This window comes from Gopherus flavomarginatus, chromosome 7 (assembly GCF_025201925.1).
Source record: "Gopherus flavomarginatus isolate rGopFla2 chromosome 7, rGopFla2.mat.asm, whole genome shotgun sequence".
NCBI classification, from domain to species: Eukaryota; Metazoa; Chordata; order Testudines; family Testudinidae; genus Gopherus; species Gopherus flavomarginatus.
Genome location: NC_066623.1, coordinates 78,076,944 through 78,103,556, shown reverse-complemented (window position 1 = coordinate 78,103,556; position 26,613 = coordinate 78,076,944). Strand labels below are relative to the sequence as shown.

General features: G+C 41.6%; 2 protein-coding genes across 2 annotated transcripts in view; both read left to right on the top strand.

The window, feature by feature from the left end:
• Window positions 1-16,122, top strand: part of LOC127055429 (glyoxal reductase-like) — a 93,949-nt gene extending 77,827 nt beyond the window's left edge. Inside the window, 4 exon segments of the mRNA XM_050962380.1 lie at window positions 497-679; window positions 1,268-1,327; window positions 11,956-12,033; window positions 12,036-16,122. Coding sequence (XP_050818337.1) covers window positions 497-679; window positions 1,268-1,327; window positions 11,956-12,033; window positions 12,036-12,110 — 396 coding nt within the window. The 3' untranslated portion in view covers window positions 12,111-16,122.
• Window positions 16,123-18,809: 2,687 nt separating this feature from the next.
• S1PR1 (sphingosine-1-phosphate receptor 1) lies at window positions 18,810-23,716 on the top strand. Its single transcript, XM_050962374.1, has 2 exons — window positions 18,810-19,265; window positions 20,713-23,716. The coding sequence occupies exon 2, from the start codon at window positions 20,857-20,859 to the stop codon at window positions 21,997-21,999; it is 1,143 nt and encodes a 380-aa protein (XP_050818331.1). The 5' UTR covers window positions 18,810-19,265; window positions 20,713-20,856; the 3' UTR covers window positions 22,000-23,716.
• Window positions 23,717-26,613: the final 2,897 nt, after the last annotated feature.

Genomic DNA, 26,613 nt, shown 5'->3' with positions numbered 1-26,613 from the left:
TGTGTCATTAAAAAGAGGATTAAAAGTGTGGAAATGAGGCAAGGAGGTGGAATAGGGGAAAGCAAAGGGGGCTTTAAGTCATGACTACCTATGCATAGATCTGGGGCTCTTCCCTTCTGTGTTACCACTTGTATGCCTCCTCAAGAATACTGTGCAATATCAGTTCTGTGTGAACAGGAGTGAAACTCCAGTTGCAGCATGGAGAAGCAGCTACTTTACATGGCATGATCACAAGGGAAAGGGCCTTAATATATTCAGGAAAATTGCTATGTAAGTTAATGTAGAGGATTTGTGCATTAATTCCCTCTTACAGTCTTCTAAAGATGATGAAAGGCTATATATACATCTTACAGCAATACCGTGGTTCCATTCATGGTCATTCTATTATATTTAAAAAAAAGAAAGGTCAATCATATTTTTACTATCAAAGAGAAAACTGTATTTTAATACATTCTAATCAAAGTTTTTACTTAGATTTTCTGCTTGCTTATCAAAGGTTGAATATCACCCTTTCCAAAGGCCCCAAGAGCTGGTGGATTATTGTAGAAGTAGAAACATTGTTTTTGAAGGCTACTGCCCATTAGCCAAAGGCGAAGCTCTGACTCATCCTAATATAATTCAGCTGGCAAAGAAATATGGCAAAACCCCTGCACAGATCTGTATACGTTGGAGCATACAGGTAAGAGAGGGCAGCAAGATAATGGTGTCTATTTAAAGAGGTAAATGTAAAGGAATAGTTCTGTTCAGATAATATATTTGTTATGCATCAAACCAAAACATACACAGGAAATTGTGATTTTACATCTGATCTGCTGCTGCTGTTGTCCTATGAACTAAGTGCTTTTAATGGGTAGTGGGAATATACTAGGCTGTACATGACAGTATCTTTACCATTGAAATAATCTTTGGTTTCAGCAAAGTAAAAGGAATTACAAATGAAAAGAGTTATTTTTCCAATATAAACGCTTCAGTCAGTGAGTTTCATCATTCTCTTCCTTTCTCTCAACATATAGCACTAACCAGTGAATATGAATTAATGTTGGATACTGAACGGAAAATCATGTAAAATGTGTTAGAATTATATATAGTGTATGTAACTGTGATTATAAATAGTGCTGCACAGAAATTCCAGTGAATTTGAAGAGTAGAATCAAAGTCTCAGAAGGAAACTCAGGTTAAACTATTGCTCTAAGAGATGTTTTGAAAATGGAATCTTTTTTTTTGAATAACGCTTATTTTTAATGATGAAAATTATTACATTCTTCAGAATGGGATTGTCACTATTCCAAAATCTACAAAAATAGAAAGAATACGGGAAAACTGTGAGGTAAGATCTGGTTTACTGGCTTCATATGACTAATGCCCAAATTATTTTAGATAGAGTGTTTAGGGTCTGACCCTCCACTGTGCTATACCAATTTTATGCCAGTGCAATTCCATTAAAATCAGTTCAAGTACTGCAACATAAAATTGTTGTAAGACAGTGGGAAAATCAGCTTTCTGATATGCACAAATGTAAATCAATTGGAAGACATAATTATGTATAAAACACACAGTCTGATGACCTACTGCATCTAAACAATGATCAAGGAATAACAATAAAGTTGTGAGTTTTGTTTTCATTATTATTATTCATTTTTATTTATTATTAGGATTTGGTAGCACCCAGAGGCTCCAACCAAGATCAGTGCACCATTGTGCTAGGCACATAGGAAGACAGTGGGAGGATTTCACTGTAGTACTGAGACCCACCTTTGGCCAGTGCAGAGGGGGCTGCAAAGGCTGTCTTAGGGATATCCCAGGTTCAGTAAGCCGTGTTGGTGGAAGCTGTAGAGTTGGCACAGCTGCCTCCCTCCCAGCCACTCCACCCCCAATCCATCCACAGGAGGTCCCAGCACAGAGCAGGTGGTGTTGGAACCAAAGGGGGACTGACATCATCTCAGTTTGTGACATCCAGTGTTTGTTTTATACAGAATTATGTCTTGTAATTGATTCTTCCTTTTCCTTAATGTCAGTGTTTCAACAAGTAAATCGTGGGCTGAAGTCCTTCCATCTATCATCCCTCTGGAACCATTTTTAATAGTGTGCTGGTGCTTTACAAAAGCTAGAAGTGTATTTTCAGAAATAAATGTTAGCCTTGCTCCTAAAGATCTCTCTGGCAGAGATTGGTTAGCAGAAAAGAGGATGAACTTTACCAGAGCAAGGGAATCGATTGCCCTTCACTCACAGCACTGGGTATGTGTACATATAAATTAGTCACATGCACCACTTCGTCACATTTTGACATTTAACTTTCTATTAAGGAATTTTTAAATGTAATTTACTACATCTGTCTTGCATTTGTTTTTCTTACTCTTTTTGTCTCTTCCTTCACATTTGGGCCCAGGCCTCCCTTACCATGACTGATCCGTGTTCTGCACAGTGGAGTGGGAAGGAAGCAAAGATAACCTTAAGCTAGCAGTACATATCTTCAGTCCTAGGGTGGGTCCCCTGTTTAGGTTTAAGTAGGCTGAGGACTGAGTTTATGGCTAAAAAGGATCATTCCAGCAGCCAGAGATTGCAGGATGAGGGAGGAGTTTGCCTGGCAGCAGCTCACTGCAGTGCGTCCTTGTGTGGAGTGAAAGGGAGCTCTGCTGAGCACCGAGTGGGCCATAGGGGAAATCCAGCTCTGAAGTGATGACGCACTTTGCTAGTAGATCACAATGTATGTCCTTCTCCTCAAGAGTACTGAAGGGATATACGTACTTTGGAATCTGTGTAAAGCTTTTGGTTTGCTGGCTTAACTAAAGCACCAATACTTCTTAGGGACTCTCTATGGTGAGGTGCTGCGACTCCCTGGACCTAGTGTCTGTCTGTGACAGAGAAGTGATGAGCTTAGGCTTGCAGAGGGAGAGCAATCAGGTTATTCACATATCTTTCCTGATGGCCATATGGAGTGCTGTCACAAGCAGCTTTCATATTACCTTTTTGTTATCTTCCTGCCCCTTCTGGAAAATAGTGTAGCTAAGTTTAAATGTAAACAGCAGACACAATAAAGGGGAAAGGGCCTAAGGAAGCTTCTCAGCCTCACTTTACAAGAGTTCTATTCCTGTGCAACAGAAAAGGAATCGTTCTGAGGGCAGAGGAAATATAAAAGCCTGCTACAAAATTAAATGTGGGTTTAAATAATGTCTCTGTATCCTTTACATTAACCACATATGCATTCCCATAGGTGTTTGATTTCATACTAGCAGAAGATGATGTTGCAATTATAAATGGAATGCATGAGGGGCGGCATGTTTCCTGGGACCCAAGCTGTATTGTGTAAATTGCAAGGTTTGAGCTTTTTTTCTTGTGTCAGTGATCAGCCATCCACACACTTCAATTTAAATTTGTACATTTCATAGTAGAATGTAATTGTTAACTTGATGGCTATCAGTAATTATAACCGATTTAAAATATGTAACATACAAAAGGAACATTTTCTTAAGATAATATTCTCAAACAAATGTGAAAAATTTCAGTCTAAAATTTTGCTCTATTGGTTAAATTGCATATAGTTTATTGTACTTAGTGTTTTGTGCTCTTTGAGACTGATCTGAAGTCCATGGAAAGCCTCCAACTGATTTCATTAGGGCTTTGAACCGGACCATTTATACAGAAAATATTAGGCTATGAAATGAAAGGAAAGTGGTATTAATAGAAACACATGATTCAGTGCAAAATGACTTGTCAGGTGACTTGTTAGGCAGATGGTTAGAAGTGTGAAGGAGAGAATGCTGAGTGAGAGTTAAAAAACCAAACTGTATTATTATTTATTATTGCAGTAGTGCCTAGGAGCCCCGGTCATGGACCAGGGCCTCACCGTGCTTACACAGAACAAAAAAGAAAGTCCCAGCCCCAGAGAATTACTAAGAAGTAATGTGGAAAGAGAATTAGAAAACAGAAACACAGAACAAAAAATGTACAAGCTAAACTACTTCTGTGGCAGATCTACTGTGGGAATTTTAGTCATATGAGGGAGAGCATTGAAGGAATCACCAATGCCAGGCATAGACTCCTATAGGAAATAGGGATATACATATTGACACCATTGCAAATATAGGGTTTGATCCTGCTGTCCTTATTCATGTAAGTGTTCATTCAGTAGTTTTATCTGTGTGCATATGGCAAGAAAGATTCAACCAGGGCCGGTGTAAGAATGTTTCATGCCCTAAGCGAAACTTCCACCTTCCATCCTCCCCCATCCCCGAGTCCTGCAGCGGCTCCTGCCCCCCCACCCTGAGGCGCCCCCCCCCCGTGGCAGCTCCCCCCACCATCTCGGGGAGCCGTGCGGCAGCTCCCCATCCCAGCTCTCCTCTGCTCCGCCTCCTCCCCGAGCCCTGCAGCAGCTCCCTACCCCCCCCCAGGAACACCCCCTGTGGCAGCTCCCCACCCCACCCCTCCTCCCTGAGGCCCCACCCATGGCAGCTCTACCCCCCTGCCCTGAGGTGCCCCCCTCCCAGCGGCAGCTCCCCACCCCACCCCTCCTCCCTGAGGCCCCACCCATGGCAGCTCTACCCCCCAGCCCTGAGGCACCCCCCCCCCCCGCGGCAGCTCCCCACCCAACCCCTCTTCCCTGAGGCCCCCCCCCGCGGAAGCTCTCCCTCCTCCTCCCTGAGGCCACCCTCACGGCAGCTCTCCCCCCCACTCTGAGGCACCCTCCCCCCAGCCCAGGGAGCTGTGTAGCAGCTCCCCACCCCAGTTCACCTCTGCTCCGCCACCTCCTCAAGCGCTGCGGCAGCTCCCCACCCTCCCCGTGGCAGCTGCGCCTCCCCTGTGGCAGCGCCCTCCCCCCCACCTGGGGAGCGGTGCGGCAACTCCCCACCCCAGCTCACCTCTGCTCTGCCTCCTCCCCGAGCACACAGTCGCTGCTCCACTTCTCCCACCTCCCAGGCTTGCGGCGCCAATCAGCTGTTTGGCACCACAAGCCTAGGAGAGAGAGAAACAGAGCGGGGCAGCATGCTCAGGGGAGGAGGCAGAGCAGAGGTGAGCTGGGGCGAGGAATTCCCCTGCGTGCTGACCCCCCCCACTTGCTGCAGGCGGCCCTCCCCGCGCCCTCCTGCCCCAGCTCCTTCCGCCTAAATGCTGATGAAGATCTGGCCGGCGCAGTCGTCGCTGAAGAAAAATGCTGCCCCTCAAATGCCAGTACCCTAGGCGACCACCTAGGTCGCCTAATAGGTTGCACCAGCCCTGGAGTCAACTCATAATGAAATTAAATAAAAATATGTACATACACATTCTCCAGCCATTACACAAAAGGTACATCACATCACCTGATTTTCACACCCCTTGAGCCAATTCTCTATGGCTCACTTCCGCACAGGCTTGAACATCCGTAAGGTCAATCAGGTTGGTGCAGAGCTGTGTGTGTGGTAGCAAGAGTTCAGGATACCTCATAACACAGGGTTCAGAGTTGGCCCATAATATTTAAAGCACAGCCACAATCATTATCACTCAACAGCCAAAATCCATATGTCTATTTCTTTCCTTTGCTTTTTTTAGTAACTGAAATTTGACACAGGAGTTTGTTTTGCTTGTTTGTAACCAGCTAATCCACTTAGCAGAAACAGGACAGATCTAACATCTGCATAATTTTTCTTTTCTTATTCATATTGCAGTCATGAGTGTTTTGTGCAGCAAGAATTAGTTTAATTTTCTCTTTGGTCCCGTCATTCAGGAAATCTCATTCACAGCACATACTGTTCTTTTTATTTTTTTGCTAAAAATGTGAGCATACCGTTTACAGATATATTTTGGGAAATATATTTGCAAGCTTTTATCAACAGAACATTCAGCATGTAATCACGTTGGTCTGATATTTTAGGAGTTCCTGTGTCTAGAAAGGTATGGAAAATCTGACTATGATTTATATTGTGTTTGGACTTCCTGAGGCAGTTTTCCCACTGCCGTTCAGTTTTAGTTATATCATGAAACAAAGCTCCTTGGTTTTTATCAAGAACCAACTTATAGCAAACCATGTGTTTTGGCATGTATTGTTGTTTGCCCTTGAAGTTTAGTTTCTACACAGCTAATTAAAATATAGACAAAGTTTTCTTCTTGGTAATAGTTCCTTCAGAACTATTGGCTAGTTCTACAAACATTCAAGAGAAAAATATGCCTAAACCTATCTCCTAAATTACAATATCATTTACCAAAATTTTAAAGAAAAGACCTGCTAGGCCAAATGGTGCCATCACTTATACCCATACAGCTCTGTGTTCTAAGAAAGATTTTGATTCTTCCTAACTAAGATTAAAGGCCAACTTTTCAAAAGTGGTCTGTAATTTTGGCTGCCACAGTTTCTGGATGCCCAACTTTAGATGGCTAGGAGCCTGATTTTCAGAGTTACTGAGATCTGTAAAGTAGGCTCTATGCACATAACATTTAGACATCCAAAATGAGAAGCCATTTTTCTTTAAATTTGGGCCCATTAGTCATCTTCTAAGGAGGACATGAATGAAGTCAGTGGCAAAGTGAGCATGGGAGGTCTCTGCAAGAAAGCACAAATAAATATTTCTGCCAGTGAGTATCAACTGAAAAGTAATTTTACAGAACAATAAGGTAGTATAATGGAATTCATTAAACAGTATTCAAATTGAGCAGTAAAACAAAGCATATTGTGCACTAGTAAGCTGTTAATGCATTTATTGGGCCTTATATGCATTGTGAGACATAAGAGAACCACCCAAGTGAACCAATAGCCTTCTATTGCAAGGCTCTGCTTATTGCCACTGGGGAATATTTCAGAAACTACAGGAAATAGTTCAGAGTTTTACCAATACTTACTTTGAACAAACAAACATCACGCCAAAATATTGCCTCTTTTTTCAAGCATAGTGATGCATAGGGAAAAAAATGTGCCAGATATAGAAGTCTTTGCTTAGTTACATTACTCTAGCAAAACTGGATGGAGTTTGTCAGAGTAAGGACTGAGGGAGCTTACTGTTCAACAGTTCTAGTTAGGCCAGAGCAGGACCAATTTTCTGCTCTCATTCCTAGTGGTTTGTTTCACCGTTCTGAGCAGCTAGAACTGAGCCATGATTTCATTGTAGTGTCCCCTCCAGACCACTATAAGATGCAGTGGTCACTTCAGAGGCAAGCTTTCTTCCTGCTTCCTTGCAGTAGCTCACTATTCACTATGCTGAGCCTACTGTACACCTGACATAGCATCTACTTCTACTCAAATCTGGGGTCAAGCAAGAGAGTCCACCATCAGCTCTCTCCCTGACTCCAGTAGTGATACCCAAATGGTTAGGTGGGTAATGGAAAGAAGTTCCCCAAACATGAGGACACATCATAGGACAGGGCAAGTAACAGCTAAAATTAGGATGACTAACCCTGAAAGAGTTAGAGGGGGGATTATTTCTCTGTTTTTCCAATATATTTACTTTGTGAACTGAAATACATTTTGTGACAGTCTCACTGTTTTCCCTGTAGGGATACAATTAATCAGTTCTGTTTGAGTGGGTCTTATCACAGCAGAAAGGAACAGAAAGGTTTTTTACTCCCCCATACATTGAAGAGGGTGAGGAGGGGTGATCTCAGGTGTAGTACTTGAAACTACTTTTAATTGATTTTTTTAATTGGACTAGATATCAGGGATATGTCCCTTTAATCAGCTGAACTAGTCACTAGACATTTTATTTCTACTGAGTGGCTTGAATAGTATTTAATACAAGTTAACGACAAAACCATGCCTTCTAAATTTAAAGGCTGGTCTATGTACACAATGAAATCTGTTTTTTCTTGCAAGGAACATGTTCACAAGGCTTGGGTGTCAATTATCAGATAGAAATAGTATGTATATGAAATGCTCATTGCTAGCCTGTTTCCTTTTAAGGAACAGTTACTGAAAGTAACTGTTTTACTTCGTAATTCTCATTTCTCTAATTACCCTTACACCTGATTGTCCTGGGTGTAAGGATTTTTTTGGTTTTTGCTTGGTGCTGAAAAGCATCATTTTAAAGTCAAGCGCACAGTACTTCGAGCTAATATAGGTTTCATAATGCTGTTACAAAGTTGACATGTTATCTTCCTTGCAGGCTGATGTGATATGCAGTTTTGCACGTTGTGCCATCACTAATCAGCACCCATTGTTTCATTTCAAAAGCATTAATTCCCCCAGTATCATAAGAATGGAATCCTGTTATCTCTTGGCTTCTGGGAATATAATGCATGTTACTACTTTATTTTCCTTGTGAACTGTTTTCTCAAGCTTAATACTAAAATAGTTAGTTTAATTTAAGAGCATTGGGACAAATTCTCTTTGTCTCTTTTGGTTTCTGTCATGTTGGACCATGAAAGAATTGGGCTTATTGGTTTTGTAATTTACATTTTTGACTTTACAGTTAACATAATGCTGTTAAAAAAGGTAACTCTTGTCATTTTCTGGGCTGCTTTCAGCCTTTCTTGAATGAGAACTCTGTATAGATGTATTTATACCAATTTCCTAATATACTTACAGTGTCCTTATTTCTTTAAAGTATTGTACAACTAATCAGAAATAGTGGGGAAGGAAAAGAGGGCAAATGAGCTATCTGTTAGTTTAAAGGCATCACTTGGCATTTCTTTCAAGATATGAGCAGCTGTATTTTGTGCTAGAAGCAGATGTACACTGACTCAGTTACCAAGAAAACAAGCAACACTAAAGGTATGAAAACTGAAAGTCAATTCTATTTCATGTTTCCTCTTATTATAATGCCCAAGAGGGAGTGGTAGAGGATGCTCTTGCAGATTTTCTCAAAATGAATGTATATGCACACACACATTCAGAATCATGGTGTGCCTCTTTGATAAAATGGCTGAAATACACAAAAAGATCGGATGGAATGCAGTAGGACCGACTGTCTCCAAATAGTAAACTCTTTCACCTTTATACAGACATCCATTAAGGCTTAGATAATTATTGCACATGCTCACTGTAGTCTCCAGCCATACCAACAGGAGCTGGAATAAAGATAAGGGCAGCACTTGTTACCCAATATTATTAGCACACTGAGCTATTAGAGCAGCCCCTTTAATTGGGGTTAAGTAGCACCTGATTTGAAATACTCATGAATCAAGTACTGCATATGTAAGTCTAATCAACCATCTTTGCTAGAACACGCTGATCACTAAGGGAATGGAAACTAATTTGAAACAATAAATAAGGAAAGGAGAAAAATAAACAAAAATTGAAGGGGAAGGGCGAGGTAGCTGCCCAGCCAAGTAGCTTCCTGTCTGATCTATTGAGAGTGGCTTTTTTTAACCTTTTCTTTTTATGCTTGTCTGTTTTCTTGGAAGCTCTTATACTATGTAGATTAAAGGCATTTTAGACCCTTTAGTTGAGAAATCCAAGTGGTCGTTATGTAAAGTGCAGACATAAGGCATCTCTGACCAAGCTGCAGCAGTGATTGCGTAAAATCAGAGATTCTATAATATCTCTCCCCACAATCTAAACTTAAAGGTAGCTGTATTGCTTTTCTGAACAACATGTAATAAACAGGCTGTCATAATTATAAGTTCAAAAGCCCTCATTGTCAAGAAGTCAGAAATGTATATTGCCACCCTTGTGCACTGGGGTAAACATCACCTCTTTTCCTTTTAAAGGTAGTTGCTTTACTTTGACAGGAAAGCTGATAACATTAACACCACTCTTTCAAAGCACTATACTAGAAGGATGCTGCTCTTGCTGATGTTAATTGGAGACAAAGTGGTTAAATCTCTTCCTAGTGCTTTGAAGATCTGAGAAATAGGTCCCTGACTTCAATGTACCCAACAGAAGTAAAGATGGGTCAACCTAGTGGTAACACTTTGTGATACTGTTTGGTAGACTTGAGAATGCAATGCCTCTGAAGGGACATTTGAACTGTATTCCCTGTAATGAGCTCATGTGATAGTTATGACATAAACATGACTTTACTTGCCATCTTTATTCAACAGCCACTTATCCATCCTCAGCACCAAACAGGAATAATTACAGCTACTGCCAAGAGATTAAAGAACAACTCTGATGACTTGCAATGGGACCAGGACTTCAGGGTTAAGACCTCAAACCTCCAGGATTCTGAGTATCTTCAGCATCCACTGAAATAAAAGCCAACATAGACTCTCAGATTAATTTGGCTCAGTTTTAATACTACTGCATCCCCCCTCCCAGTGGTTGTTTAACACATATCCACTAGTGATAACATCAGATGATCTCTCCTAAGTGTGAACTGAACGAGGCCAGCATTAAGAGATCTACTGCCCTAAGCAAATGCCCAGAGGGCCACTTGTACCAGTTCTCAGTCACCCATGCAAAGAACTCCATAAAGTTTTGCTGCTTTTAAATGTTGCCATCAGTGGCCCTCTTGCTCAGCCTGTACAGCCAGCCCTCTGCATGGGGCATCTTTGATGTACCTTTTGAATAGTGGACTTGTCAAGGCTGGCTGAGAGCAATTCAGAAGCAGAACTACTAAAGAAGGCTTTGTATCAGCTGTATGATAGTTCCATAAATGGTTAGCTTCTCTCCCCCCCCTCAGTTTTTGTAAAGGGAAGTTCTAGGTTTTTTTAGCTAAGGCTTCATTCCACTGAGGATGCGCCGACCTTAAATAAATCCATAACTTGGCTACAAAATACAGGGTTTTTTCCCTTTTTCATCTGACTTTTTACAGTTTCATAATGAGAGAAAAGGGAGAGTGCATTTCTGTGAGCTCTTTATTCCCCAATGGCTTTCCACAGCATAGACCCATCCCATGAAAATAAATTAAGTCTGCCACTGCTAGAGGAGTTCGTGGTAAATCATTCAACTGGGTGCATGGCAAGGTTGGTAAATGATCACTTTCTGGAGTATAGAGATGGAAGTCCTGTACTGTGGCTTAAATTGACTTTCTTGGCATAGAAAGAGTAGGCTATTTTAATAGAGGCCTTATATTAATGGCACAGCAAATGTTTTTGTTTAATCATATGAAATGTCCAGTGTAGCATGATTATCATAAAATACTGGTGTACAGCTATACACACCTTTGATTTATCTGGAAAATGATTATCATTATCCATTCTGTCGAGGGAATTGTCTTCTGGCTCAGTTTCTTTCAGAATGACACATAAATGAGGTCCAGTTAGCGGCAGATATTTCAGTTAAGACTATATTCTTGCTCTTTAGACTTCAGTATTTAACTCTGATGCTCTGTCCAGTATTGTCAGGTTAGCTGGTGGGACAGAGAAAGCTAACAGTAGAATTTTGCTTGACTGATTTGCATCATTGGAGTAAAAGTGAGTTTGAGACTATCTTACTTACAAAAATGTAGTAGAATTATGTTATCCACTTGCACTACTGCTTGCACCACTTGCACTAAGGCACTTCTGCTATATTTTAATAAGTGCATAAAAAGTTACATAGTGATGGGATATAGTAAAGTTTCTTAGGACTTTGGATGCAATGACTTCTGGTAAAAGTCTTTCAAGTCACTTACTGAACTCCTTTCAATCCTATTTTCATTTCCTGCTGCTGACTTTCTCTTTTTTTCTTCCTTTCTTTGTCTATTGCAGTGGCATTAATAAACTCAGTGCTGTACTTGTAATTCAGACACTAATGTGCTAACACCTATTAATTCTTACTGTTTTGGAATTAAGCCGCTCCTGATTTCACCCATTTCTTACTGGTCTAGTTCACAAAAATAAGTTCCGTTATGTGGAAACACAAAACACTAATTCAGGCTTTGTAACAAATAAGTGAAATATGTTTTTCAATATCACTTTGAAATAGAAGTCGGTTTAATTAATGCTAAATTATAATCTAAACCCCCAGGGCTCTTATGACACCCATATACACATTAAATAAGTTCATCATGATTAATATTACGATATTTAACAATAGAATGAAACCTGATTTTACTATTTGAGAGCATATTTATAGTAAACAATCTATCTTTATCTTCTTTACTCTAATTGTATTATTTCCCCCAAACACAGGTTTTTGATTTTAATCTGAGGGAAGAAGATCTGGAATTTTTCGAATCTTTGAACATGAACAAAAAACTGATTCACCTAACCTATCCATTATGGAAAGGATAACTTCAAACCAGATTGTTTTAACCCGCAACAACCGAAACACGAATACATTTTGAACTGCACAAAACTGTTCCACATCTACATTGTTCTGTTACCTTTAAAGCTCCTGTCAATAGCTTATGATATTGACTCTTATGTGCACAAAGTTAATTAAATGTGGCTTAGTTTCTCTCTCTCTCTCTCACACACACATTTTCTTAATAATCAGTTTCTCTGATGTTCAGGTCTTTCTATAATATTTTCCTTGGATGGCTTGAATTATTCTGCTCAACCTCACTGTATTTAAATTCAGCTGCTACTTTTTGGGACCCTGCTTCAGTCAAGACTTGGACTTGTTTATACTTATTGGAGTTCTGGCACTGCAGCCCAGATTTTCAAAGTACCTAAAGATGGAAATCAGCACATAGTGAGATTTTCAGAAGCCTTTAAGATGCCTAACTCTCATTGAAATCAATAGGAATGAGCACCAAGGGCTTTTGAAAGCTGCATTTTAAAAATCTAAATATCTTTAGAAATCAGACTTTAATTTCAGTGGAAGCAGGATTGTCTCCTCCATCCAGCTTTCAGTTATGGGCAACACTCCTTTTCACTTCAGCATGCTATAACATATTCAAAGTGTTTTTCTTAATAAAAAAATAAAACAGTACTTAGTATATCCATCTGTGCTTTCCATAAGGGAGTAAGTAAGTAGCCCTATTCTATTTTACAGATGAAGAAACTAAGAGGTTAAGTGACTTTTGCAAGCTCATATAGCAAGTCAATCAGAGACCTGGGAACAGAACCAATATATCCTGATCTGCAATCTGAGATTCCTGCCATTGAACTATGAGCAGAGTGCTAAATTCTGATCTTTGTTACATTGGTACAAATCCAGAGAAACTACTGAAGTTGAGTGTAGTTACAGCTGGTTTACAGTGGTGCAACAAAGATCAGAATCTGACTCAGAGTTTCCATTCTGTAGCTGACATTTCTCCCCTTTTAATTTCTTTTTGTAAATTCTTCCAGGACACTGCAGGCTATTCTCTGAACTCTTCCTCAGTTGGGCAAAGCTACACTGTTGGCACTCTCAAGGACCATCAAGTCTTGACTTACTTGAAGGAACAGCCCTGACAGCTCTCATGGTGCCTGATTGCCAGTTTCATTTTGTCTTATTAAAGAAACACACACTTTTTGCATTCAAAGACTCAAAAGTTTGACTGCAGAAATGACTGCAAAAAATTGTGGACAGTCTACAAAAAATGTACAGAGTGGATGGTGGGGGAGTCGTACTCAGAGGCTTGCTGTGTGAGTCACTGATGCAAAAGTTTGAGAACCATTGCTCTAACTACTGGATGCAGTAGTTAAACTTTCCCAGTCACATGGTTTCTTGACACCCAACTTTTTAAGAAAACATACTGGTGAAGTGGCTGCTGTATAACAGTCCACTGCTAGACATTTAACTGGTACATCCATCCCACTGAAATTTGCTTTCTGATATATTTGATATCCAGCGACAGTGTCCCTTTGTTTTCTAATTCTGGGCTAAAGATGACCTTTCTCCTGATCTAGAACATAGGTAATTCCAAAGTAGAAAGTTCAAATGAGCCATATATATGGAATCTCAAAGATGTTCGATTTTATAGTGGAGCCAGTAGTCATTTTAAATTTAGGAAACTTAAGAGATCTAACAGAAAAGTTCCCTTTCTGTCATTTACCAGGAAGAATGAAATGCTAGTATAAACTAGTTCATTAATAGACAAAAACAATGGTAAGTAGCACAAATACATATTCAGGTGACCTACTGTTTCCCTCAGAGCCGGCTACTCATAAGTAGCTGAAGAGAAATTTGTGGCCATTTCCTATCCGATATAAAAACTCATCATGTCTCTGTTCACACTGGGTTTGAGATGGCATTCCTTAAGTAATACATAAGCTTTGGGTCATCGTTTTCACAGTCTCATTTCTTAAGAAAATTTCGGGCAACTGATATCAATTATACAAGAACTTAATCATCTTAATTGGCCTGCAGCTTTACTTTGACACAAAATGTTCATTTAATGTTATTTAAATTTCGGATTGGTACAATAAGGGTGAAAGAAAAAGAAGAAGGTCACAGCACAGCCAAAAGAAAGACATTGGCCAAACTCAGTCCTGATGTACCTGGGTGCTTCTCCCATGACTTGCAATGGAATAGCAAGCAAGTCAATGCAACTGTGCCTGGCTTTACCAGCGCTGATTTGTTATAATCTATACAAAACAAAACTAAAAAGTGACAGGACAGTAACACTTCATGCTGTGATGTGGAGTACCCATGTGTGGAACCAGTTTGAGATATCTTGTTCAGACCATAAAGGTGATAAATTCAGTAGATGGGGAACTCACTAGATATGTAGTCACCTCCTGCTGGCCAATTCCTGGAGCGGTAGCAGTGCCACTTGGAGATGGGCACTCATTAGCTCTTTATGCACTCCTATTGTCTTAAGAGAGGAAACTATACAGCAGGAGTCAGCAACCTTTCAGAATTGGTGTGCTGAGTCTTCATTTATTCACTCTAATTTAAGGTTTTGCGTGCCAATAATACATTTTAACCTTTTTAGAAGGTCTCTTTCTATAAGTCTATAATATATAATTAAACTATAGTTGTATGTAAAGTAAATAAGGTTTCAGAATGTTTAAGAAGCTTCATTTAAAATTAAAATGTAGAGCCCCCTGGACTGGTGGCCAGGACCCGAGCAGTGTGAGTGCCACTGAAAATCAGCCCATGTGCCGCCTTCTGCACCCGTGCCATAGGTTGCCTACCCCTGGTATACAGTTTAAAAGGAGTAGAATGGTAGAACCTTTGAAAGAAGGGTGGGGATTCTCCTCCATATGGAATCATTATGGAGAGAACCTATCCTTGGACAAATGGGTGCACAGCAGAGTTAACAAGTCTTTGTCTCTTGCCTAGCTCTGACCTCTTTGAAGCTCCACTTGTCTTTTCATAGTCAATTCAGGCTAGTTAAATAGCCTGTTGCGAAATCAAACCAAGAGTAACCCTGGAGTTTGCATCCTTTCCAATACTGGATCAGTTGTTGTGACTCAGAAATAATGCTTGCATAAGGCAAAGTGCTTATTCTCAGATGTCAGGATAAGAACAGGAGTTTTTCAGCCTGTTCAAGAGCCAGAAACAGAAAAGTTTGGTTTTGCCTGTGCTCCTGTAGTTTGTAATCCAGTGAAATGCACCAAAAGGACTCATTAGAAAGCAGCCTTGGAAAAAGTGCTGAAGAGCAGAAGCAGAGGAAAAGGCTGGGAGAGAAGAAAAGGAGATGCACCTGGAGAACAAAAAGATCACAAAAGAAATAGAGGAAAGATAGTAACAAATAACATGCCTCATGCCTGTTCTAGGGAGAATATTTGAAAGGGTTAGAGGATAATTCAGCCTCCATGTACCATTTGTTGTTTGCCGAGCTGCCAACATGCATGACAAGTAGGGGTGGTCAACCAGCATTGATTCTGGATTTTGTGATGTGGGCACCTGATTCCTGTGAACTGGATTGAGATTACCAAGCCATTTTACACAGGCCACTGAATAGTCAGATGGGGACAACTTTCAGCCAGGACCATTTTAGGCTGGATTTTAACCAGATGCCTAAAAATGAAAGCCCTGTGTATCTCACTACAGAGATACCCTGAGTCATCCAGTCCCCAAGTACAGCATGTTACTTTCATGTATTACTATCTCAGGGTAAGGTTACATGAGAATGTATTTCCTGAAAAGGAACACATTTAAAAAAATACTTGACTTCCACTTAGTTGTCTTAATAAATGAGCTAAATAAGGGGTGTCACTATCATATGCAATTTCTGTATGTGAGACAGTTACAAGGGGATGCATATGTCAACCTCAAGCATGATTTATTTTTGCATGACTTTTCTGACAGTTGCAATTTAACGGCTGTATTTTCCTCCAGTCTCAAAAACTTTCATGATTCTAGTTTTGTGGTAGATGAGTAAATGTCTGTTTTCAAGTACAATTTTATCTGAGTCATTCAAGGAGAGGTGTGGAGCAATTGAAACATGACTATCACCATAAATAAAATGAGATACTCTGGTCTGTGTGGCAATGTGATTGCCAACTGAATTGCATGTAAGGTGAAATAAAATACCTAATTTATTAAAATCTAAATATAAAGGAACATCACAATTCACAATAAGATCTGGGATGAGGGTAAAGAGAACAGTGCATGGGAGGGGAAAAGAAGGGGTTTCTGCGTGGTTAGCCACATCAACAACCCAAGTAAGGGTTAATATTCCAAACACTACAGAATAGTATTTCTTTCAGAAGTTTAAAAGGAGAGTGAATAAACCTCATGTAACTCTCTCTCTCACACACACTCTCTCTCTCTCATTATTCTCTAGCCATGGAGTATCCGCCAACTATCTCTCAACACCAGTCACTGTCACTGTCTTTTTTGTTCTAATAATAATGAATGTAAAATATTTATCATTTTTCAAAATGAAAGTGCTTCACATCTTCAGATATTTACAAATATTAATCAATCCTCAGGATGCTCCCCCCCGCGCACACACCCTGTGAGGGAAGTTCAAAAGGTAAGTGGTTTTTTTTTTTCTTTATACAGATGGGAAATCTGATACACAGTGAAGTTAGGTGAATTACTCATGGCTACACGGGGAGTTGGTGTCAGATCTCAAGTGCTATTGGCTACCCAAAACATGGTCATTCCACTAATCCACACTGCCTTTTGTAGGTAAGAACTTTACCACAAAAGGGGGTCAAGTATAACAGTGTGGCACAAAAGAATGAGAAATGTTCCTTTTTTAGAGGCAAATACAGACCTTTTATTCCAACTCATTTCACAAGTGTTACTTCTAAAATCCACAGCTGAAACAGAAGCACATGCAATGACATACAAATGGCACACTGTGACACTATTTTTTGGTATGGTCTCCATCATTGTCATCCTGATTTCTTTACCTCTTAACCCTACCTAGAGAATCTCTTGTGGGGAAAGAACAGAAGAGATGCTGGAATTTCCTTCTCATCTGACAAATCCTAGTTTGGAACCCGTGGTCCTCTGTTTTTGGCTGGCATAGGAAAGGTAGATGTTGGAATTAATGGGCCGGAGGGGGAAGAATCAGAGCTGGATTAGTTATTTGGCATAAAAGACCTATGCCTGTGACCCCTGGCCTTGGGATCAATATGCTCAGGGGCAACAAGTTATATGGGCCCGTGCTCCAAAAAATTCAGGGCCCGGGTGTCCGGCTCCACCAATGTTCGGGGCCAGGTCTCTATCCCAGCCCTGGCTGCTGCTCCGCGTGCCTCCCCTGGAGAATCCTTCAGCCCTGCCTGCTGCCCAAGCACACCTCCCCTGGAGCATCCCTGCCTGTGTCCTGGGCAGCAGATGGCTGCCCTGCTGCTCTGCGCTGCACTCCCTCACCAGTCACTGCCAACTACAAAACAGCAGCACCAGCGGCAGGCTGAGGAGGGCGGAGGTGCACACATGATGACAGCCCCACCCCCATCCCTGGCACACACCACAGGGAGGCAAGGAGACTTCCGGACCTGAGAGGGACCCAGCCCTAAGGAGCACGTGCAGTGATGGTGCCTGGTGAGTGTGCTGCCAGGGGGGAAGTGGGCGATCCCTCCCCCAGAGCTCGCTGCTGCAGGCAGGGAGAGGGCTGGGGGGACTGTGGAGTCCTCTCTGGCCCCAGCCAGAGCCTGCATCCCAACCCTCTGCCCTAGCCCTGAGCCCTCCCACACCCCAAACCTCTCATCGCTAGCCAGAGCTCTCATTCCCCCCAGCCCCGTGCCCCCTGCCATACTCCAAACCCCTGGGCCCCACCCCATTAATTTTATGTGCACCAATATGCAGAGGTTTTTTTGGGGGGGGGTCAGGACTTTGACCAGTTCTGGGCACCACCAAAAATTATACAAACCTGCTGCCCCTGAATATGCTGTCATTGCACACGGTCAAGGAGTTCAAGTGGAGCACACTGCCCACAGCATAGGTCATCTGCTCTCAGGAGAGAGGCAGGTCCTGGCATTAACATTTGGAGCTGCGGGACCCTGCCAATGTCTGCTGGTGGAAGAGGGAGCCCAGGCCTCAGTCATCACTATCCTAGTGTTGGCGGCAGAAGTGGGGTCCTGGCTGCTGCAGTGATATTCTTGGGCAGCAGTGCCAAGGAAGAAGACCAGCAGCGCCATCGTTTATCAACAGGGGCTGAAGGAGGAAGTTTTCCTGGCCAAGTTGCAGCTTTCCAAGGGTAGCTGATGTACAGGGTTCCACTCACCACACCCTTGCCCTGCCTTGCCAGGCAGAAGGGTTTGTTAGCTCAATCCAGTTTGCTTAGCAAAGCGAGCATCTCGACAGGCATTTCAAACATGCTAAGCCAACTAGAGGGAGCCAGCACGATTCAAACAGCCCTTCCTCCTGTGGGGCACTGCCGCCCCTCTGGAGCAAAGAGCCCAGAGATGGCGACATTGCCTAGTGCCTAAAGCAGGGGGTCTCCGGGAGTTGGGAGCCTGGAATGTCTTTCAAGGGTTGAAAGAATGAAGTCATTTAGTGCTAGGTCTTCCCCCACCTCCTCTGGCTGAAATCTCGGGTCTCCCCAGCTCCTCATCTGAATCCTGTCGCTGACTTGACTATGAAATCGGGGGGTAGAAGGGAGAGGAAGAGGCTAGACCTGCTTTGTACCAAGCTAGCTCCAGTGTGATTCCTCGAGGGGCTCCCACCAGCTTTGAGGCTGGCTCCTCAGCGCCTCTTTCCATGTGTGTTTTGTGTTAAACACTCAGCCCCCGATCTGCTACAGCCACTGCAGCAGGAGGGAGAAGGGATTTAACCCTTCCCAGCTGGCAGAGGAGCGCTAGCTCAAGCACAAGAGAAAAGGGTGGGAGGAGAGCTGAGCCTGGCTGCCCACAGCTTCTCTAGTTGAATGATTTCAGTTAGGGCACCGCACCCTGTCTAGGGTTCCGACCTCTAATTTAGCTGTGTTTCAAGGAACCCAGCAGAGCAGATGCAACGCAATCAGTCTGTGGTCACTGAAGAGTTAAAGAGCTGCTTAAATCTTCTTTTTAGAAAAATAGGAAACCCAAGGGGTGGAGACCACTAGCTAAAGGAAACGTTTAAAGCCAACTTGGTTTTGTTATGCAAGTTGAGAGTTCCTTCTGGGGCAGCAGAGATGCGGAGCGCAGGCAATGCAGTGGCTTCAGAGACTGAATCCTTTCTGAGCAAGGTAAGCATTGGGGACACAGTTTGGGACGCTGGCACTAGGAAAAGCTTTTTGGTATAAATCCCCATTTAGAAATCAATGCTCCGAGTGAGTCTTCCCCAGAATAAATGATGGATTAATGACTCAAGAGCTTCCTTCATAGGCAGCTGAGCCTCCCTTTACTTTCTGCTGGAGTAGATGTGGGTTTAGCTTGAATTATTATTACTCATGTTTATTATGGTAGTGTACCTAAGAAACATCCAGGAATGGAGGCTCATTGTGCCAAGCACCATACAAACACAGAATTCATGTCGTTTCTTCTTTGTGATTCTCGTTTTGAAGAGTGAAGTAGAATAGCCAGTGTCCTTAGCTGCTGTCAACTATTCAGCATTAGCAACTGTGTTTGGCCAGGAGTAGGCAAAGAATATTTCACAGTAAAACTACACAAATTTGTTAGTGAGATCTCTCAGAGAATTTAATAGAGAAGTAATAATCTGATCACTCAGTAAATCACTCCTGTATATCACACCTTAACATGCTAGGCACCTGGGACTCCACTTTCTGCTTCTCTACTTCTGTAGTCTTTTCTTTTCTGCTTTCCTTGCATTATTTAACACAGCTAATTTGCTTTTGTTTTACTTCCACCATTAAGTGACACCTATAATTTTGCAAGCCTTATAAAATTACTTTTGTGTGTGTTTATACATGTATTTTTGTTTTTGCAGTAACTACATTCCAAATTACATTTGCTCATTCCTTTGTTTCAAAACGTGTTTGATAGCTTATTTTATTTGCTTTTCTGAATTTTACACTGGAACAACTTTTGCAAAGGATGATCTTGGCAAATAAAAGTGATTGGGGCAGCTTTTCTCTTTACACACATCAGTGAGCACTCACCCCTTTACCTCTTCTCAAGATGGCATCAATAATTTGCAGAACTGCCCTCCCTCACAACACATTTAGAATGTTAATAGTGGAAAAACAGTGAGGTCGCTCCAGTCAAGTGATTTTCATGCCAGACTTATTTTGTGCATTTTCAGTTGCATTTAAAACAAATCAAGCCTTTTCTCTGTCTAAAACTGAACTTTTAAAAGGTGTTTCCTATGTCAAAAGTTTGAGAAATTGAGAGAGACAGATGGAACCTGCATTTTCCATTGACTTACCTTGGATCCCTCGCACTGAGTGAGATCCAGACACTCAGTGCAAGCCCCATTGCCTCCTACTTATTTGTGCAAATCTGCATTCAGAAAAAAAGTTTATTGGATGAGCTATATCTATTTAATTTGCTGAACCATTTTTTTTACATGGTGGGGGGAAAGAGTGAATGGACCTTACTGATTCGTTTGTGATCTAAAATTTAAATCTGACATGCAGTGAAACGAACAGATTGTCTTTTATATTGTTTTCAGTTTGCCACCTTGTTTGCATCCCTTCATCTGACTCTTTGCTTTGTTTATGCCCCTGCTTTAAGGGCTGTGGCGTCTGAGGTTACCCAGGGAGTACCAGACAGTGGAGCCTCCACCTCGAAGATACTGCCACAAGGGTGGCCGGTGAGGTTTCTACTTGACTTCACCCTCTGGTGGGTGGCTGGAGAAGTGCCATTCAGCCTGGAACCATGGGCTCTACCAGCAGCCGCCAGAAGAAAGTCTTCAATGACTCAGTCAGCGATTATGTCAACTCTGAAATCATTAAGAAACATTACAACTACACAGGGAAGTTAAATGAGAAGGCAGACAGTGGAATAAAAGTGACCTCAGTGGTTTTTATCATCATTTGTTGCTTTATCATCTTAGAAAACATTTTTGTCCTGCTGACCATCTGGAAAACCAAGAAGTTTCACCGACCCATGTACTATTTCATTGGGAATTTGGCTCTCTCAGACTTGCTGGCTGGGGTGGCTTATATTGCTAACCTTTTGTTATCTGGACACAAAACTTACAGTCTTACCCCTGCCCAGTGGTTTGTCAGGGAAGGCAGCATGTTTGTAGCTTTGTCAGCCTCTGTTTTCAGCCTGCTGGCCATTGCCATTGAGAGGTATATCACCATGCTGAAGATGAAACTCCACAATGGGAGCAACAGCTTCCGCTCCTTCCTACTGATCAGTGCCTGCTGGGTGATATCCGTGATCCTAGGGGGGCTCCCTATTATGGGCTGGAACTGCCTCGACCGTCTGCAGAGTTGCTCCACTGTGCTGCCCCTCTACCATAAGCACTATATTCTTTTTTGCACCACAGTTTTCACTGGTCTTTTATTATCCATTGTCGTCCTCTACTGCAGGATCTATTCCATGGTCAGGACTAGGAGCCGCAGGCTGACATTTCGAAAAAACATTACCAAAGCCACGAGGAGCTCAGAGAAATCTCTAGCCTTGCTCAAGACAGTGATCATTGTCCTGAGTGCATTTATTGCCTGCTGGAGTCCCTTGTTCATCCTACTCTTGCTGGATGTGGGGTGCAAAGTGAAGGCCTGTTCAATCCTCTTCAAAGCTGAGTATTTCTTAGTACTGGCTGTGCTCAATTCAGCCACGAACCCTATCATCTATACATTAACCAACAAAGAGATGCGGAGGGCCTTCATCAAGATCCTGTGCTGTTGCAAATGCCCCTCTGCAGATTCTGGGGCCAAATTCAAGAGGCCAATCATAGGAGGGATGGAGTTCAGTCGAAGCAAATCTGACAATTCCTCCCACCCACAGAAGGATGAGGGTGACTGCCCGGAGACAATCATGTCTTCAGGCAATGTCACCTCGTCTTCTTAGAAGTATCCATTGGAGGCATATTTTAAAGCCTCCCCTTTGAAAACTGACAGACAAGAAGCTACCTGCTCACTGTAGCAACTCCAGAGAGATGGCCTAAGTGAGCAAGATAGCATTAGTTCTGAAGAGGCAAGCAGGGCACTTGCAAGGGTGGAGTTCAGGAAGTGGGACAGACTGTACTGGCTTGAAAACATTTCCCTCTGGAGCATGTTTTGTCTTTGCACTGAGGCAGACTCAGGATTGCCAGGAGTATTCATAACTTGGAAAGACTGATGCCTTGGTGAAATGGTGCCGTGTGTGTGTGCGAGTGTGTGCATGACTGAGAGGCAGAAGGAGGAGGGTGGAAGAAGGAATTGTTTTTTTTTCTTTGTGAAGAATGTGAAGTTATTATTTCTTTACTTGCAGAAAAAGCCCTGACACAAAAGATCTTTCTGTACCAAGTTTAGGGATGGCTCTACTATCCTGGGTTACAAGTGTTTGCCATTTGGCACGTAGCAGGAAGGAGATCACACCAATGTAATCTAGATCACTAACAACCACAGGATGGCATCACTTTCCTGAGTTTTTAGATGTAATAAGATTTCATCTGCGGCGTCCAAAGCTTTTCTTTAGCAAGATCAGTTCTGTGAAGTTGTGCTGAAAATCCATATTACTTTTAAGATCATGAACCAGACTCTGCATTAGACTGCATTCATATAACCCCAAAGAAGTCACTAGGATTCCATGGGAGGAGCTCAGAATAGCATTTGGCTCCATATATCTATTGATTTGTTATTTTGAGTATGAAATAAATTACATGACCATAATACTTACAGGATAAAACGAGAGTTAAAGAGAAAATATAATACAGAAGCTCCCCGACTTACACAAGGCATTCTGGAACAGAACACCTTGCATAAGTCGAGTTTTGCGTAAGTCGAGAACATATCTCCAACAATTACTTACGTGCGCACGCACGCACACACACACAAGCTTACGGGACTTATGAAACTTTTTCCATAAGTTCAGATTTCCGTAAGTCGGGTTTCTGCAACCCGGGGAGCGTCTGTAGTATCAAGTACTATTGGCATCAGTGTTTTTGACTGAGTAAGGACAGAGTAAAAACTGAAAAAGAACTTCAGGATTTGGCCCATAGTGTTTCCATAGTAAAGATTGATTAGAAAATCTGTATAGAATACCATGAGATTCACAGAAACAAAAAAGGATTTTGACATGGCTATTGATGACATATAAATGTACTTCCATAACAAAATGCAAGACATTTTTGACACTTACTTTGTGTTCTTTGTATTAGAATGTTCATAATTTCAGCACAGATGTCTGTATTTTATCAATTCACGTAAGAAATATCTTTAATTTAAATTGAATGTATTTTGTTTTATGGCATCATTTCTATTCCAGTATTTTTCTAACCTGCATTAAGGGGGTTGAATGTATACAATATATATAATTAACGAGATGCAGAAGTCTTCAAACACCTAGAGCATTACTATAACAAAAAAGTGTATCGGGGTAGCTGAACAATTGGTTAATGTACAGTTATTTGTTGAAACCTAGAAGTGATTTTCTATAAGACTGTTGTCTTTGTAGTATGGTTTCCAGTGCAATTAAACTGATTTTTTTCTTTTTTTAAATAGTATTTAAAATGTTTGACTTTTATTGTTCAATTTGCACATAGCTTTATTGATTTCTAAGCATTAATAAACTGATTTTTTTAAGATGCTACTTTCACAATTTTTTTTGTACTATCATCAAGATCTGGAGCATGATTCATTGATCATAGAAGTCAATGGAAAGACTCTCATTGATTTCAATAGACATTGGATCAAGCTGATTGTGCATGACATTTCTGTTCAATTAAGGACATAGATCCATAATGACACCTTTATTTACAAGGCAATATAAAAGGGTACAAAAACAAGTGCTCCAATAGAAAGGTGATGGTTGCCAATAAAAAAACCCAGATATATCTATGCTCTGGAGCAAGAAATTTCACTATGGCAAATAATGGAGATTACTGCAGTTACTGTCCAGAATGGAATAAGTGAAATACCATGTAATTCAGGAGATCATGCATTAGAAATTGTTATATATTAACCAATCCCATTTTTGTCATCTTTATCTATGAATATGGGGGAGGAAATCTTTAAAAATAGTTGTGAATTTTGCTATCAGCTTATTACAAACATCAAGGTGGTTTATATTTAAAATATATAAGCCAGAGCCTCAACTGGTATAATCAATGTCACATCACTGACTTTGTCAGCTGAGGATCTGACCAATGTTTTTCAGTAGCTACTGTATTTCTTCCAAGATTTGATTCTTCCATTTCCCCTATTGCTGCCATTCCCTCTAGGTAATACTTTAAAAGTTTCATTGAGCTTATACAGGATACAGTTGGGGCGTAAAGATAAAACTCACCTTCTTATGCAGTACGTCATTTCTGTGCAAGGTTTACTGTGGGAAACTGGAGCCTACTAACTGAGGAAGGCTTTAGGTCAGAACCTCTCACTTCCTGAAGGAAATTCCAAAAATGCCCTGAAGACAAAAGAGTGGAAACAGACTGGAATTTCTCTCCATCTGTCTGCCTGTACGGAAGGAATGATTTCATGTATGCTCACTTCCTAGGCTTTTTAATGACTGTCCTGAGCAAAGCTGGAAAAAATGTCAAATCTGTATTTGTGCAAAAGATAAAACTTTTCTTGGCTTAGGCCTTCATTCTGGCAGTGACTTAGGGCACTGAGGGGCAATAGGGAACATAAGCTAAATCCTCTGTGTGTGATTTATTCCCCTCCCCATCATGCAGAGGGCTGGAATGAGGATTATGCGCTACCTAAATTACACTTAAGCCCTCAGAATGAGAACTGATGTAGTCTAATAGCTAGGGCAATTGATGGAGATTTGGGTTCTATTTCTAGCTGCTGTATGGCCATGGGCAAATAATTTCCTCTCACTGTCCCTTTGTTCCCCCTTCCCACCCTTTGTCTGCCTTGTCTATCTAAGTTGTAAGCTCTTTGGGGCAGGGACTGCCTCTCATGATGTGTTTGTACAGCAGGGGCCCAGTTTCGGTTGGGGTCCTCTAGACACCACTGCATTTCATGCAATAAATAGAAAGTGATGCGTTAGCCTCATACTAACCCCCTCTGCACATGGGTGTATATCAGCCTTTATGAAGGAACTCTTCTGATACAGATGACTGACAACTCACTTTCTGGCTAGTTAGGACATACCTGCTCATTCTCAAAAAGATTCATGCTTTGGGAATACAGGTGATGTCGTATATAATAAAAACTAGGGGTTCATGGCAGGAAGTGAGATGTACAGATCTACTTAACCCCTTTCTCTCTTTTCTGTGTGGATTGTCTAGGCCACTGGCATCTATTACAATAAATCAACAGGTTTATGCCAGCTATTGAGCATTCTACGCTGTAGAACAGGCACCTTCCTACTCCACAGAGCTGCTCCCTGTAAATGGGGAGTCAGATCCATTTCACTTTCATGGCAAAAATAAGTTTTCACTGCTTTATACTCCTGTTAGCCTGGCTGAGCCAACACAGCAACAAGAGAGGGAGCTGGATTGTATTCCTCCTTGTGGAACATCAACAGAATTTTACATTCCATTCCAATTAGTTACCTGTGCAAAACCAACGGGTTTCACAGGAGTCACCAAGGGCTGTGATCTGGTCCCTTTACATTTTGTTCTGGGCCAAAAAGGGACTTTAAAACAGCTGCATCTTGGCACCTGGGTATTCTCCTGGTGCAGAGTTCCCTGGGTGAGGTAGGGTGAACAGAGTTGCTGTGCCATCCTCCTGTAGTGACCAATGTTTGTAGGGGATAGTAGTGAGAATATTGTGTAATGGAGGAGTTGTGGTCAGAGTGCTTTATAATCCAGATGTTTGGGGCCCACAGTACAGTCAACGTGGGACGTTCAAAGTTATTCTAAGGAAAAGCAACTCCTGCAGCTGCTGTAAATTATCTTGAGAACGGGGGCCAAAATTGGAGAGGCACAAAGGTAGCTATGGTCTTGACATCATTCAATCCCCTTGACAAACCACCGTCCCCACACCAGCTCCAATCCATTCTAAGGCATCGCTAATTGTAACTAACTACAGAGCTAACAGTTCTCCAAGTATGTAGAAAGAATGACATTGTCTGTGGAAGGAATCTCACAGCACGAGCTCTTTCCAGCATTTAATTTTGTCTGCCAACCAGTGTCCAGACAGTCCAAGCGCACTTTACATTACAAGTCACCTCTACTAGAGTCGGAATTGCTATCCTTGGAACCTCCTCTCTTCCCAATGCCAGAATTCACAACAGGATGAGTTATCCTACAGGCAGCCACTGTGCAAAATGAACTCAAGGAAAGAGATTATGCTTAGTGGTTTAGCCACTCTTATGTATGCAATATGTTACTCTTGCATATATTATAGAGGTCACAGAATTAAAGTGTCGCAAGGAATAGATGTGATGAAAGAAAGGCAAGAACAGGATGCTTTGTACATTTCCACCCGTAGTTTCACGTGAGGTTCTGGTGCATGGGTCTAATTTTCTTCTTCTCACATAGTTTTTTTCATTGCAGATGTCTTACTGCAGTTCCATCTGTGGTTATTACTTGTG

Excerpts from the sequence above, each read along its gene's own strand:
- S1PR1 (XM_050962374.1), top strand. The coding sequence starts at position 20,857 with ATGGGCTCTACCAGCAGCCGCCAGAAGAAAGTCTTCAATGACTCAGTC.